The 16,102-nt window shown below is 32.3% G+C and overlaps 1 protein-coding gene across 1 annotated transcript; it reads left to right on the top strand.

Moving 5' to 3' along the window:
• Positions 1-3,031: 3,031 nt before the first annotated feature.
• On the top strand, positions 3,032-8,282 carry LOC105773635 (uncharacterized). Its single transcript, XM_012595674.2, has 7 exons — positions 3,032-3,501; positions 3,606-4,325; positions 4,941-5,243; positions 5,444-5,599; positions 5,744-6,165; positions 6,766-7,645; positions 8,069-8,282. Exons 1-7 carry the CDS (start codon positions 3,097-3,099, stop codon positions 8,150-8,152), a joined length of 2,970 nt encoding a protein of 989 aa, XP_012451128.2. The 5' UTR covers positions 3,032-3,096; the 3' UTR covers positions 8,153-8,282.
• Positions 8,283-16,102: the final 7,820 nt, after the last annotated feature.

Raw genomic sequence — 16,102 nt, 5'->3', positions numbered from 1 at the left:
CCAAAAGGGTTTTACATAAAATCGATGTGTTCTTTATTTTCTTTGCGATACATTACCATTATAGATGTTTTATTTTTCGTAATTTTAATATTTTTCACCGTTTGAATAAATGTAATTTTAATAATTTACTAATTTCACAAAATTTCAAATAAACTAAAATCTAATACCCTTATTACTTTTTTTTAATTTTCACATGATATATTTTTAATTTTTACGAACTTTTCATTTTCTTTTTGAAATTCGAAGTCATTTTATTTTTTAATGTTTTATAATTTTTGAATTTTGAGTGTACTTTTTTAAAATTTCAGCTCTTTATCCAATGAATTACGTAAAGGGTTAAATAACTTTTTGCGACTAAACTTTTTTTATTTAAGTTAAACCTTGAACTTGGCAATTGTTCTCACATTAGGGCTTGAATATTTTTTTTCAAGTTAATCCTTGAAAACCTTAAAGTCCAGACGAGCAATTGCCAATTTCAAGGCTCTAATATGGGAACAATTGCTAAGTTCAAGAACTAATTTGGACAAAAAAGTGTTCAAGCCATAATGTGAAAATAGTTGCCTAGTTCAAACCCCAAAATAGAAATAATTACCAAGTTTAGGGCTTAATTTAGACAAAAAAAGAGTTCAGGCCATACTGTGAAAAAAGTTACCAAGTTCAGGTCCCAAATAGTGATTTAACCTTTATTTAATTTTAATTATAAGAATTAATATAAAAATAAAAATGTTATTTAATTTTTTATTTCGGGTACCCGTTGGAGTAAAGTACTAAAAAAAGCTTGTACTCTACACTCCTTTTAACCGCTTTCTCCCACGCCGCTGTCACTTCCCGCCAATTCTCCATTACATTCGCCCTTTGAATTCAATTTCCTCAAAGAAAAAAACTGTTGTGTTGATCACAGCCGAAAATTCCAATCGATGGATGCCATCATATCATCAGCTCTCGAAGAAATCTGTTCAAAAGGTCGTGATGGCGTTGCATTATCTTCTCTCTGTTCGAAGCTCGGTTTGAGCGTCGAAATTAGACGAGCCTTATGGGCTAACCTACTCGAAATTCCGGCGGTTCAGTTCCAAAAGCGTGATCGTGTTTACGATCACAATGATCCTTTGGTTCGACGCTTTGAGGATGCGGAAAAGCTGGATTTAATTATTGTTGCTAAGGACAAATTATGTGATAATTTTTTAGGAGTTTATGATTTTTCTTTTGGAGATGGAGAAAAAGAGGTTAAACAACAAAGATTCGTTCTTCAACGCATTGCCTCTGCAAGGTTAATTTGAATATTGTTCCTTTAATTCTTCTTAAATTTTGCTTTAACTTCAGGTTCTTTTTAAATTTTGGTGTTTATTAGCCGTGATTCCGTTTGGATACTCTTTTTTATTTTTCTTAAAAATAAAAGGCTGAAAATCTATATAAACAGATCACAAAAAGAGTTTAGTTATTAATGTTTAAAATAATTCAAAATTGGAAGTAGTTAGCGTCTGTGAATGATAAAATCCTCGTTTTTAGCTGTTTGTGTTGAATATTCCATTGTGTTATATATTCCAACTATACCAAATTTGAAATAGGTGTGATATTAACAACAGATAGTAAAAACAACAAATGTAGATTGAAATCTTGTATATTAAAAGGATGATATGACATTGCTGATGAATGTCTTTTATTGTTATATTAATATTTTAATTGTGTGTTTGTAGAGCAAGTGGAATAACTCAAAATCAGCTTAGCAAGGAATTTGGAATCAAAGGAAATAGATTTTTCTATGTGGTAAGGAAGCTTGAGAAAAGAGGCTTAATCGTAAGACAAGAAGCAGTTGAGAAAACAAGAGGAAGCAGCAAACAAAAGTTAGCTACAAGGTTAATTCATTTATACCGTTATGCAAAGCATTTGGGATCTCAAGAGAAATTCGAGGTTACCAAAGATGAAGGAAGTATTGGCAAAGAGGATTCGGAGGATGTGCTTATAAATGATTATTTACCATCAATTAAAACTATCTGTGATAAACTTGAAGAAACTCATGGCAAGGTCTTTTATGCTTAAAACATTGACAGATAGCTTTATTTTCTTTTTGATATATTATACTGATGTTGTTTGCATTCTCCTTTTTTTTTTCATGTTAGGCTCTTCTCATTTCAGGTATTAAACGTGACCTTGGCTATTTTGGGTCACGGAACGCGAGGCATGAATGGAAGAAAGTACATTTGTTGTTGTTTTTGTTGTTGATGTTGTGTGTGTTTTAAAATTATCTTGGTGATTTGTTCTTAATGGTTTTCATCTATTTCTTCATCTGCAAATTTTTCTTATAGATATATGGCAGATTGATAAATGCTGGTTTAGTAGAGGAGACTACTGTAAAAGTGAATGGGAAGGTTAGTTTGATAACTTCTGCATTTTATGATTTAGAGTACTCTTGTTGCTTAGTTTATAGATTGTTTTATTTCGAGAGTATAATTTTTTCATTCATTATGCTATGATATAATTGTGAGATGGTTTTGCTTACGATGTTTCGACAAACTTTTTCCTATTTCATGGATATATCCGTTTCTGAAAATTATGCATGAACATGCTTGTTCTTACAGGATGAGCCTTGCTTACATTTGCTAAAAAAGTTTTGCCCTTTGGATTATGAGCGAAATACAACCAGATGTGTTGAAGGCAAAGAGTTCAAATTTGGAAGATGTCAAATAGCTAACCAGCTTGTGGAGCTTCCCATTGATCATCAGATTTACGACACAATTGATGCTACAGGATCCAAAGGCGTGCTTATTACAGAGGTTTGCCAAAGAGTCTTATATTTAATATTCTCTATATTTCAAGAATCATAGAAAAGTTCAATTAGCAAGCATACTCCCAATAAGTTATATCTACTATATTTTCTGAACTATTTGCCTAAACAGAAATTTCTCTTTGTCAGTCTGTTCTGTGACATTTATGCTCCTTTTTAGATTCTCACAATGTAGATTCCTACAAATGTACAAAGTTTTACTCTAAATCTAAGACCTTTTCATAAATTTTGTTGTGAAACAGGTAGGCAAGAGGTTTGGAATTAATAAGAAGACGAATCACAGAAACTGTTTTTCAGTGAGCAGTAGATTTGGGATGCCGATGCAGATGGAACTTCATAATAAGAGCCATGAATACAGAATTCGGACATCCAGGAACAGTGAATCTTCTAATCCAATTCCAAGAAAAAAGTCAAGTTTGGGTGGCAGTCCTAGTATTTTAGATGGATCAGCCCGAATCTCACATCTCTGGAATTTTGAAAGTGATACGCTTTGGAAGACAAACAACCATGAGAATGAAATAAAGCTCTCTTCTTCCTCTCCAAGAGATAGTGAGGCAAGCTATAGTATCTCCAATACGTGCAAACCACAAGAGTTAATCCATGAAACAAGATCAACGTTTTCAAGCACAGCAATTCATTCTATGAAGAAGCTTAAACTCTATCAGTTTTCGACAGTTGATAGCACACGGAGAGAGCAGAGAATACTCGAACGATTACAGGTATTCATCTCCTCCACCTGAGGGAAATAAGTTTTTGTTCCCTGTAATTTGATTAATATAATTAACTGCTATTCTTGTGTGCATTTGTGTGTAAACCAATGCAGGTTGAAAAAATTGTCTTGAGATCAGAGCTATATAAGTTACTTGTGAATCTAGAGAAAGACAAAGGTACTACAATGGGCAGGAGAACTGTAGACAAAATGCTGTATAAACTTGAAAACGAAGGGCACTGCAAATGTATACACCTAGATTTAAATGGGATTATGAATACTAACTTTAACCGTAAAGTTAAGGTGGTCCTGCACCCATCTATTCTGAGTTTATCTTCTGAAGTAATTGGTATAATTCGTAATAAACTCAAGTCTTTTCACAAGCGAACTCATGACCCATTCAAGAACAAGAATAGTAACTCAGTTCATCTATTTGATTATGCACAAAGAACTCAAACTCGATATAGTTCAAATTCCCTAACTCTTAGAATGGAAGCCATGCGGGCTAATGGATACATACGTGGAAAAATGGTTCGAGCAAGGCTGTTGCATGGTTTTCTCTGGGACTATGCATGTAGTTTATCTGCTAGGGATGATGTTTTATCATATGGGAGACAAGATCATGATCTACATAATCTTTGTGTCACGTTTGATGTTGAAGGAGCTATCAAGGGAATTCCACTTGAGCTATTCTTTCAAGTTGTCGGATCTTCTGTTATAGTTGAGAAGGGAGTATATTTACGTGATCTTTCTAATGAAGAGTATAATGAACTATATGATACTTCAGCTATCAGGAGACTGTCTTTGCTTGTATCTATTTTACAGCGGCTGAAGGTATAACTCCTTGCTTAAGTTTAAAAATATATTTATTATGTTAATATTTTGTTTCTATATTTTTCATGTATCATATTATTGGACCTTGTTTGGTTTAGCTTTCTGAATATCTGAATTTGATACTATTGCCTAGGTGTAGATACCAACCAATCTCTTAAATAGATGGTTTGGGTCATCACATGCTTGATTGACTCACCAATGAAAGAATTTGAGATGATTATGTAAACATCAAAACCATACTGCTGAGTGCTTACCCTTGAATTGTGGAGAGAGCAGAATCAAATCTAGTTGACAGCAACATTAAGATGATTATGTATGTTGATGCTGTTTACTTTTAGATTCATGAAATGAACATTTTTGACAATTCTAGTACTCAATGATGTGCTACTTCTAGATATATGGAAAAGTAAACATTCTGTAGGTTGTTATAGAGCTATATATACTATGATGATTAATAGATTTTTACATGCTGTACACCACTTGTCTTAGATTTGAAAGCATAAATTATCATTCATTTACAAATTCTTTTTCAGTCAACTGCTTTATATTCTTTTATATTATATATATATATATATATTCCTAGTATCAAGCCTAAACTTTGATACTTGTGCCTAGTTGATTCGGCGGGTAAATAGCGGAAGTTCTGATGATGGAGTCACTTCTTTGCATGCCAGTCCTGTTTATTCCCTGGAGCTTAAGCCTTATATAGAGGAACCAACATTACTCATAGCATGTTCAAATTTTGGATCTCTTGATCTTTGCCCAGACAGACATGTTATGGATGAGATGATCAGACATGAGTTTGTTCTCTCAAACAGAGATGCCATTGATGAATACTGGCAATTTTTGGAATATACTTATGCTGGGATTGATTTAAAAGATGCTTCACATGCATTCCCTGGATCTACTGTTCATGAGGTTTGCATACATTTTATTCTTGCACTTATATGACTGATGTATCTCAGGAATTTTTAAATGAGAAATGTTCATATAGACCCTCATCAATAAGGAAATAGAAATCTTCTATATGTTTTTCCCTTTTATCCTTGACTTTATGATTTCCTTGCTTTAGTTTACATCCCAGATATGGAAGGTAATTATTAATAATTGTTTTACAGATTTTTGGTTACAGTTCATGGGCCTCAGTTCGAAGAATGACTGTTGGTCAGAAGGCAGCAGTACTGAAACTTCTAGCCAAGGTCAAATTCAATGAAAAACTTCCTTACAAAAAATGTAAGGAGATTTCAAAGAACCTAAATCTCACCATGGAGCAGGTTAGTTGATGTCTTACTTTCCATTGCTCAATGGTTTTTTATTAATTTGATAAAACTAATCTTCATTTTTATTGAGAAAAAAAAACAAAAAAAACACTTCCCTGTTTTATTGTTTAAAGAATTTCTCCCTTGAAATTGTTGCAGGTGCTTCGTGTGTATTATTCTAAGCTCCGGCGTCGTCAAAGAGCTAAAAAATTAAATGCACAGGGGGCAGAATGCCAACCCCTGATCATTAGTTCCTTTTCTCGAAAAAGGAAAAGATCTGCAAAAGGTAGAGCTTTGAAGCATAGAAAAGTTGACAATGAAACTGAACCATTTTCTCAGCAAAACCTTCCTAGATCAGCCGGCAGTGATGAAGATTTCATAGGAGAAGAAAATTCTACATTAGCCTTTCCTCGAGAGCATGAAAGTCAGTTGCAAGAACAGCAAGAAGAAGATCATTCAAAGGATTCTGAAAGGCCTGGAGCAAATATTGACAAGTATCATTCCCCTAATAATGATTCGGCATTTTCCAAGTTGAAGTCGGCACATCAAAGAAGTTTTAAGTGGACAAAAAACGCTGATAGGTAAGGAAAATGAATTAATTAATGCCAGTTCCATGTTTCCAATGAAGTTTCTGTAAAATATTCTAGGAGCCTGATTGCATTTTGCCCCTTCACTCAAATAATGAGAAAATTAGTCTATGTACATTAGATCAAAGAGCAAGCTAGCCCTTTCTGTAAAAAAATTCATCAATTTCTACTATTAAAAACTGGCGTGATTGACAGAATAACCAAACAGTTACATGTGGCGCGTCAAGTGTATTTCATGCAAACATATGTGGACCAGTTAATAACGGTAAAAATGGATGGAAATTTTAATAGGACTGATTTACTCTTTGATCTAATATATGGGGACTAATTTGCCCATTTTTTGAGTAGAGGGGGCAAAATGCAATCCAACCCCTAATAAAGGGCCTCCATGGTATAAGGGAATTTTCTTTTGGGTGAAGTTTGCATTTAATTATTGCATGCGAATAATAGTAGTGTATCTACCTTAGCTGAAAAATGTTTTACTAATTTAAAAAATGGAAAAATAGTAGCCTTTTTTGCCTTTTGAAATTTTCTTTCCACTTTGTATATTTACTAATTGCTTCATTTTTGCATGAATATTTGTCTTTCTTTAAGGCAATTGGTGATCCAATATGTAAAACAAACTGTGGGGCTTGGAGCAAAACTATATGATGAAGACAGGGTCTCATTTGGTAACCTTCCCACACATCTAGGAGCTTGTAGAAGAAGAATGCGTTTCCTGAAGCAGAATAAAAGATTCAGGGAATCTTTAAACAGCCTTTGTAATATGCTTAGCAAACAACCTGAGGGTACAGCAATGGAAAAAATTAAATTTGCTTTGGAAGAAGTTCTTCAGAGCAGGCAGGAGCCTATAGAGGAGGCCCCAAAAACTGCAAATGTTTGTGGCTCTCAATTTCCGCCACACACAGGAAGTAGCGCTGCTAGATTTTCTAGGTGGCTTGATGAACATGAAAAAGATTTTATGAGAGGAGGGCTTGATCTCACATTAGATTTACATTGTGGAGGAACTTTTCATTTGTTTGCCTTAGTTTCTTCGGGTGAACTGTTCATTTCTCCTTCTGTTCCAGTTGAAGGTGTTGGAGAAGCTGAATTTATCAAAGGTTTATCCACTCCTTTTGTTGATGACTCCTTTGATAATCGCCGTGAAAAGGGTTTTCCAGGTATCAAGTTACCTGTGCATCGAGCACCAACGCCGAGAGCTGTTTCTCTTGGATCATCATTCAAGAACGGGGAACATTTTGGTAATATAAATCATCTAGGAAATAATTCTGGAATTCTTGAAGTTGAAAGCGATTCATCACATTCTGAAACTATTAAGGAAAACCTCAATTTCGAACACACAGTTCCTACACTCAAGGATTCTTGCAAGTCACCTTCGGAACTGATGGTCGATCATGCTGCACATCTGAAAATGCTTAAGAAGATCATTAGTAAAGTTCTTCGTATTGTCATGCAAAATCCAGGAATACGGGAGGTACACAATCTTTTATCTTATATTATGTATGTTTGCATTGGGAAAATCAGGTATATAGCCAGTTAAGCGATTGTTTTATACATGTTAACATACCTTTCGCTTTCTGTTTTAATGAGTGTGAAATGGAAAATTGAAGTGACTGATAAATGATAACTTATTTTTGGTTGGTATCTAATGGCAAGTTAGATAGGTTTGGACCTTTGTTACCTAAACTCGGAGGTGAGTGTCAAATAAGTGTACTTATCTGTCATAAGTAGGTCAATATTTTTCCTTTTTTTATAATATCTTTGAAAAATCATACTCTCGTACTCATGTCCAAATATGAATGGTCTGGGTAACATAGGTTCGAACACTTCATGTCCATCTAGAGAGTTTGGTAGTGAACAGAATTTCTCATTATTTCTCTTCTCGTTGTTCATGCAGGATGATATTATTCATAAAATGGACTTGCCAATGTCAAACTCCCAGGTAAGGTGCTATTCAATTTATAATCAAGAGATCCATTAACCTCTTCTTATTTTGTTTTATTTAACTAAGGCCATAAATATATAATAAGTTTATACAAATCTGTAGCTCATAATTCTTGTTTCTGTAGATGCGAACGTATAATGTTATGAGTATTTAGACACGAGTGTTGGACAAGTATTTTCAAGGTTTCTATGTATTTAGAGAGTCGGTCCTAGATCATATTCCATATTTGTTAATAGCAAATAGAAAATCATAGATATTTATTCTCTCCTTTTTTTTTTGCATTGATTGGTTGGGGCTTTAATTTTTCCCATTACTAAATTTTCAAGCTAAACACTTATGTGATTTAGATTCGAATTTGAGTGTTAGATATAAGAATGTATCTGAGATGGAAATACGTAATTTTTTCTAAATTTTTCTATGTATTTAAAGGATCTTTTGAAACTAATTTCGACACTCTTATATAGGTATCTATTTGATATTGTTATGGTGTACCCCCTTTAGACCCGCTATCCAGCTGCCCGGTTGGGTCGGTTGGGTCCCGACCCGTGACTTGCGTAGTTCGCATCCTGGTTTGCACGTGGGGTGTTCGCATCTCCTCACTAGTTCGTACTACCATGTAGGTGTACCCACATCCAGAAAACACATGTTAATTCTAGAATAGGGTATGTATTGGTATGCATGGGGATCTACCTACGACATCATATCCATGAACAATAACTGTATCATATAAATAGAAAAATAAACCCCATTTGAAGGACACAGACACAACAACACTCAACAAATATAGATGTCCAGCATTAGAATGCTAAAAAAAAACGCCAAAAAAAAAAAAAAGAGTTAGAGCAATATAGTTAAAAATCATAATTATGCTTGCTTTTTCTTGTAATAACCTCCTACTCCTAAGTTTATAACTAATGCATTTACCTTTTATGTTTCTTAAACAGAAACAGCACTGCAAGAAACTCTTAAAGTTGATGGTTCGGAATAAATGCCTTATTGTGAAGAAAAAACTTCAAACTAAATCTACCGGAGTTCCAGCATTTTTAGGAACACTAATCGGAGGCAACTTAACAAAATCCGAACTAACATACGGTGAGCATTTCTTCGCCAACCCTAAGAGTATATTTTTGTTGTAAGAAAGCTCTTCAGTATATTGCAGTGCTGAATAACATTATTTGGTATCCAGTCTAGTTTATGTCGTCGTCTCCTGAACTTGTTCATTGCTATGATATGTATATGAGATGGTAGGTTAAGCTTTTTAATATTCGACTATGTGTTTGGATATAAATATTTTAGGGAATTAAAGTCTATTATTCGGAGTAGATGGTAAGTTAGTGTTCGATCGAATTGAGTGAAAAAATTTCGAGTTAGTCGAGTTGACGAGTCTTATTTTATTATCTAACTCGATTTGAAATTTTTAGTATGATAAACTTCATCATTAATTAACTTATTTAGGTCCCTAAATTATTATTTTATATTATTTTAAAATTTCTTATAATTTTTAAAAGCATAAATTTTAGAACTTTTATAAGTATTTTGAATTTTTAAAATTATTTTATTTTATTTTGTAATTTTTGTTGAGAGAGAGATCGATGGGTATTTACATTAATATGTTATTTAAATTATTCGAGTTGTAAAGTTCAACTCGATTAGAACTCGAAACTCAAATTATTTATTCAAATTAAATTTTTTTAATCGAATCGAGTTTTTCTCACCCTTATATTTAATATAATATTTTTTTTACAATATCTAAAATACAAATTAGAGATGAACATTTTAAAAGAAAATAAAGTTTTGGTTCCACAATTTATAACCGTAAAATGGAAAATCATTTATCACCGTGAATGAAGAAGTTGATTTGTTTCAATTAGGGCCCGTTCTTCCGTACGTTTTAGAAGGACTTTTTCAATAAAAAGTACTTTTCTCTTAAAAGGAATAAAGAACAGCCTCCTTTCACATAAAAATTTCACCATCAGAAAAGGGCTTTTCTTCATATGAAGAGGCTAAAAATTTCTCCTTTTCTTAGCATGAAGTGCTTTTGGCTGATAATTGACCAAATTAACCTCTCTTCTCCCCCAAACGTTCTTTCCCCTCTGCTGGTTCTTTGGAGCTGTATACCTATATTTTTTTTTTCCCATTTTAAACTTTCAAAGCTCTTTCCTGTTCTTTGTTCCTCTTCCACAGGTGAGAGTTTCTTTTCTTCTTCTTCTCTTTAATTAGTTCCTTTTCTGTTCTTATCTGTTTCTGCCAACACTCAAAGTAAGTCTCCCTCCCCTCTTCTTTCTCTTATCCAGCTTTAGCTTCTGTTACAAAATTAAAAAAAATGGTTTATTTTTCTTTTTCTGTTGGTCTGAGTAAGTGATGAATCTGCTTAATAACTATAAAATTATATCCTTTTTCCATGTTTATTTCTGGTTTTTTTTTTCGTATTTTCCAAATGCTTCTTTTATTTATTAGTTGGTAAGATGTAGTATTGATCTGAATCTCAGGCATTGCGGTTCTAAAGTCTAAACTTTGAATGGTTGCCCATTTTGATATGACTTTCTTTAAGCAGTTTTTTCCCCCTGGATCTCATGTTTAAAGCTGGATTAAACATTTTGAAAGTGGGACGTTCTAGGATTAGTTTTTCTAAGTTTCAATTACACAAATTATTATTTAATTATATAAATTATTACAACATTTGTAATATTTTGTGTAATTACAAAATTACCAAAAAATATTATCCAATTACATAAATTATTATCATTTTGTAATTTTGTGGAATACTAATTTCACAACATTATGCACTTCCACAAATTATTACAACTTTTGTAAAGTTTGGTTTGATCACATAATTACATAAATTATTTCAATATTAGTAATATTTTATTTACTTACACCAGACATGATCTAATTATACAAATTATTGCAAATCTTTTAGTGTTTTGTGTAATTATTTATCCGGAAAAAGTGTAAATGACACAAAACATTATCAAATTAAATACATTATTATAAAATCCATAACATTTATATAATTACACAAATTATTATAAATCTTGTACTATTTTATATGAATTTAATTACACAAAATATTACTTAATTAATACACAAACTATTAACACACTTTTGTAATATTTATGTAACATCGAAGATTGAAGTCTATTCTAAATGACTTTCCTTATAATTTCTTTTAAAAATTTCCACACGATATGAATCATTATTTAAACCATAAGCACAAGCTGAGATGACAACACCCTTTATATTTGTTTGATTTTAGAAGAAAAAAGCAAAGTAAACTTTTAAATCTGAAAACACAAAAATCACTTGTTAAAATGGTAATAAATATAATGTAAAATTTAATCTATTAACATCCATCATAATCATTAAAAAAAATTAAATTAGATATCAAAGCATATTAAAAATCATCAAAAATATTTAAAGTCATTGAAAACCTTTAGGGCTAGTTTTGAAAAGTGCTTTTGAAAAGTGAGTGTTTAGCATTGCTGTCAAAAAGTGCTTTTGAGAAATAAAATGTCCATTTTAGACATGTTATTATCAAGTAACAAATATACATTTAAATAATATTTAAATTAGTTAATATTATTATATTTTAGTAAGAATATAAAAAAAATTATTATAACTTGTTGTTAACATTTTAATATATGAAATATAAATTTTAAATATTTTTAAGCAATAAATATTAATTATTTATAAAATTTAATTAGAATATATAAAATATATTTTAAATATTTAAATATAATCATTAAATATTTGTAATTAGTATTTTAAAAATATTTTTATTTTTAATTAATGATTTTAACACATTTGTAATTAAGCACCAATAAAAAATAGAAAATACTACGTTATTGGAGGGTGAAAAAATAATTAAGCATCAAAAGTGCTTTTACGAGAGAAAAAATTAAAATTTTTAACTTCTCTTTTTTAGAAATGCTTTTGAAAAGTACTTTTAAAATGCTAAAAATTTCAACAAAAAATAACTTGTTCCACATAACTTTTCTTCTAAAAGTTCTTTTAAAGTCAGAAGTATTTTTTTTAAACAAAAAGAACATGCGCCTAGTCATGTAAGGTTTTAGCGACGTGTAATTAAAATTCATTGAAAATATTTAAATGCGGTTGCCTATGTAGAAAAGTAGATTTCGGATGGGGTCGCCTACCTCGTACGGGGCCAGCAAATGATGGGAGTAGGTTTTAGCAGACGTGTAATTAAAATTCATTGAAAATATTTAAATGCGGTTGCCTCTGTAGAAAAGTAGATTTCGGATGGGGTCGCCTACCTCGTACGGGGCCAGCAAATGATGGGAGTTTAACTGTGCCACAGCCGCCAACAACCTCAATCTGTTGAAACCCCATCTTCTCTAACTTCATTTTAACTTTATTTTTCTTTGACTTTTCCACTTTACCTAACTTTATTTTTAACACAAGTCACTTTGCATCCACATCTCATTCAGTTTCTTTCGGGTGGGTTTGGATGGACGATTAGATGCGGTGCGGTGTAGTACAGTGTATTTAACTTACTTTTTTGTTTCATGCTACAGTATCGCTACAGTATTTAATCTTACTTCCACCGCTGTTTTTACATTAATCGCAGGTAAAGACACCGCCCATCCAAACTCACATTTCGTTTCATCTTTCATTCACCAGAATCATGGGCAATTTCTGCTCAGTCCAAATTGGTTTAGAGAATTTCATCCTTCGTGGCTCGGATTCCATTGCTGGCCATGCTAATTACGTGTGCAAGCTTAGTGATGAACATTTTAAAAGAAAATAAAGTTTTGGTTGCATAATTCACAACCATAAAATGGAAAATCATTTATCACTATGAATGAAGAAGTTGATTCGTTTCAATTTGTCAGATGGATTAAGGGTTTAGTGTTGTGGTATTGTCAAGATTTAACCTTTAGAAAGTGAGGAGTTGTAGTCTAGGGTTAGTTTTTCTAATTTCAATTACACACATTATTATTTAATTGTATAAATTGAATTCATGTTGGGTTAATTTGTATAGAATGAATTTAAATTTTAAAATAAACAATGAGTTCTTAGCAGCAGTTAGTTCAGGGCTCCATTTGTTAGCCTCGTGGATAATTTTATTACCCTCGCGAGTAAGGTCACGTCCCTCATTACGAGCTTGTACACATGCTTCTAAAGCTACTCGATTAATTATGACACCTGATGCATTTTTCCAAGAGTGTTCTAAAGTTCTTCTATACCGAATTGTAGTATGGAATCATCTTCAAAGATTTCGGCCAAAGCAGGTATATGCCAAACGTGAATACCCTCGAAACTACGAGTAGAACACCTGGCATAGAACATCGGCCATGAACAAGTCTTCTCATAAATGGTCTAACAACTTTATTTAAATTAAAATAGCCTTACCATTAGCTTTTCAAGTTTATCACATGCTGCTGTCTTTGATGGTACATAATCATTTACAAGCATGTCCTCTTTGTTGTTTGTGAATGGTCCCTTCATATTTGGTGGCCTCAAAATTTTCATTCTTTAGATTTCAATGAGTTGCCAATGGTCCCTTGGTATACAAATTAGACCTGATTATGGTTCGGCTTGAAGGTCTACCCAAAAAATGTGAGGGTTCGAGTAAAAATATAGGCTTAAAAAATGGACTCTTTTTTTGCCCGAACTCAACCCAAATTTGCAACAAAAAAAAACTTGCTAGTGTTCCCACTGTTTTGGTGTTGTTTTGTCATTGTTTTATTGTCACTTCGTTAGTATATTGTTACTATTTTGTTGTTAATGTTTGGATATTATATAACTCTTGTTTTATTATTAATTTTGCTACTATTTTAGAGATTTTTGCTTGTTAAGTTGCACCTATCTTAATATTATTCAAACATTTATTTTAATATTTTTAGTATATTTGATATATAATATTTTTTAAATTTTTTATATAAAAATTTTAATACAGACCAGTCGGGTCGAGCTTGAATTTTAACATTTTTATCCGAGTTAAGTTTATGTAAAATTTTAGGCCCATTTTCGAACCAAACCTAAAAAATAGACCTAAAATTATGTTCAGGCCATAATCACTTCTAACACAAACACACAATATAATAATAATAATAATAATAATAATAATAATAATAATAATAATAATAATAATAATATCTAAAATTTCTAAAATATTTATTTTTCAATTTTTAAAAAGTTAATATAAAAATTATATGTTTATTATGATTACGGAAATAAATTTATAATGTAAAATCATGCGACATTATCCTACTAAAATCATACTTTATTTTATTATTTAAAATATTATAGACGTATTTATGGGTCGAATTACTCATCTAGATTTAAAGATTTGTCTGAAATTCTTAAGGATTTAGGTAAAATATAATATAATGTAAACATGAAACAATATAATTGAATCAAATAAGCATCAAACAAGAACAAGAAAACAATCAAACAAAAACACCCATAAAAGCAAAGAATGAAAGGAAGGAAAAGATGTACACTTGAGACTATGCCCAAGCTTAGGATGTTTAATTGGCGTGAGGGACACGAGATTTTCCCTACAAAATGTGAAAATTGCTTCGATTAGGCGCGACTTTGAACAGAAGTGTCCAAGATGAGGGGTAGAGGATGAGACCGTGATCCATGCGATGAAGGACTGTCCAACATCTCGGGCTGTTCTTTCCATCGGAGGGTATGGACTATGGAGCGATTGTACGGGACGACCATGGATTTGTTTTGGGAGGTAGAGGGGACTTTACTGATGCAAGGGTTTCGGTGCAGGAAGTAGAGTGCCTGGCGTTTGGAAAAAAGTATCCAGCTGGCGTGACAGCTGAAAAATAAAGGGGATGTGATATTTGAAACTGATCATTCGACCTACAATGGTACGGATCTCACCATTATTGGTGCGCGCATTTTAAATGTGCCACTTTGATTTGGACCAAACGGTCATGTAATAAAGTATAATGAGGCAAAAACTTGTTTCTTTGATATGGATTTCCCAGTGGATATCCATAATGCTGTAATTAGTGATGTTACTTAAAAAATTGAGGTGACCCTGGTTCGTTTTATGTTAAAAAAGAAGCAAAAGATCTATTCAAGGGTCGAGTTATCAGTCCATGTCCAGAAGTGTCTAAAGACTCGCTTAAAATTTAAGATAGGTTAAGCAAATATATTATGCCCATTTAAAATAAGGGTCAGGTTCGGGCTTAAAAATTTAAGGCTCGAGCTTGACCCCACTTGTTTTAAAATTTGTAATATATTATAGTATGTTATGTTATTTTTACATATTATGTAATTTATAACATAAAAAATTTAAACTTATAGTAATATATATTACTATAATGTAAACATGAAAAATGTTAAGTAGTTCATATATAAAACTTTAATAAATGAGCCGATTGAGTCTTGGCTCGGTTTGCATTGGCATTGTTGTCAGTGCAGGATGACGTGAGTTCGAGCGTGCTGAATCGTGTTAATCCACCTATTTAAATACATTCACAATTAAATTATATATACATCGGAATTTAAAACCATTAATCTAGAATAGAGAAATGTCGGTTGTAGAGGTGTCCATGGGCCGGGCCGGACCCAAAAAAATTTGGCTCGCCTCCTAGGCCCAGGCCCGACCCGACCCGAAATATGGGCCTAAAATTTTGTACAGGACCGGCCCGGGAATAAAATCCTAAGCCCGAGCCCGACCTATTTTTTAATAAACACCAAAAAATTATTTTAAAAATAAAAAAATAAAAAAATAGTATATTAAAATAAAAAAATAAAAATAAAATATATATATTTATTAAATTTGGGCCAGGCCGGGCCAAAAAAGTTGTGCCCGAGGCCCGACCCATTTTCTAAATGGGCCTCTTTTTTTGCCCAAACCCATATTTCGGGCCTATATTTTTACCCGAACCATTCCATATTTTGGACAGATCATCGGGCCGGGCCGGGCCCATGGACACCTCTAGTCGGCAGTAGTATAGATGGCTAGAAATTGCAGTTTGTGGGTCTATAAATTGATCA

This window comes from Gossypium raimondii, chromosome 6, assembly GCF_025698545.1.
Source record: "Gossypium raimondii isolate GPD5lz chromosome 6, ASM2569854v1, whole genome shotgun sequence".
In the NCBI taxonomy this organism is placed as follows: domain Eukaryota; kingdom Viridiplantae; phylum Streptophyta; class Magnoliopsida; order Malvales; family Malvaceae; genus Gossypium; species Gossypium raimondii.
The sequence above is the reverse complement of the archived record's forward strand: the minus strand, read 5'-3'. Positions and strand labels throughout refer to the sequence as shown.

Excerpts from the sequence above, each read along its gene's own strand:
- LOC105773635 (XM_012595674.2), top strand. The coding sequence starts at position 3,097 with ATGCCGATGCAGATGGAACTTCATAATAAGAGCCATGAATACAGAATT. Across the intron at positions 5,600-5,743 it reads TAAATCTCACCATGGAGCAG|GTGCTTCGTGTGTATTATTC; the intron begins GTTAGTTGATGT and ends AAATTGTTGCAG. Across the intron at positions 7,646-8,068 it reads AAAATCCAGGAATACGGGAG|GATGATATTATTCATAAAAT; the intron begins GTACACAATCTT and ends TTGTTCATGCAG.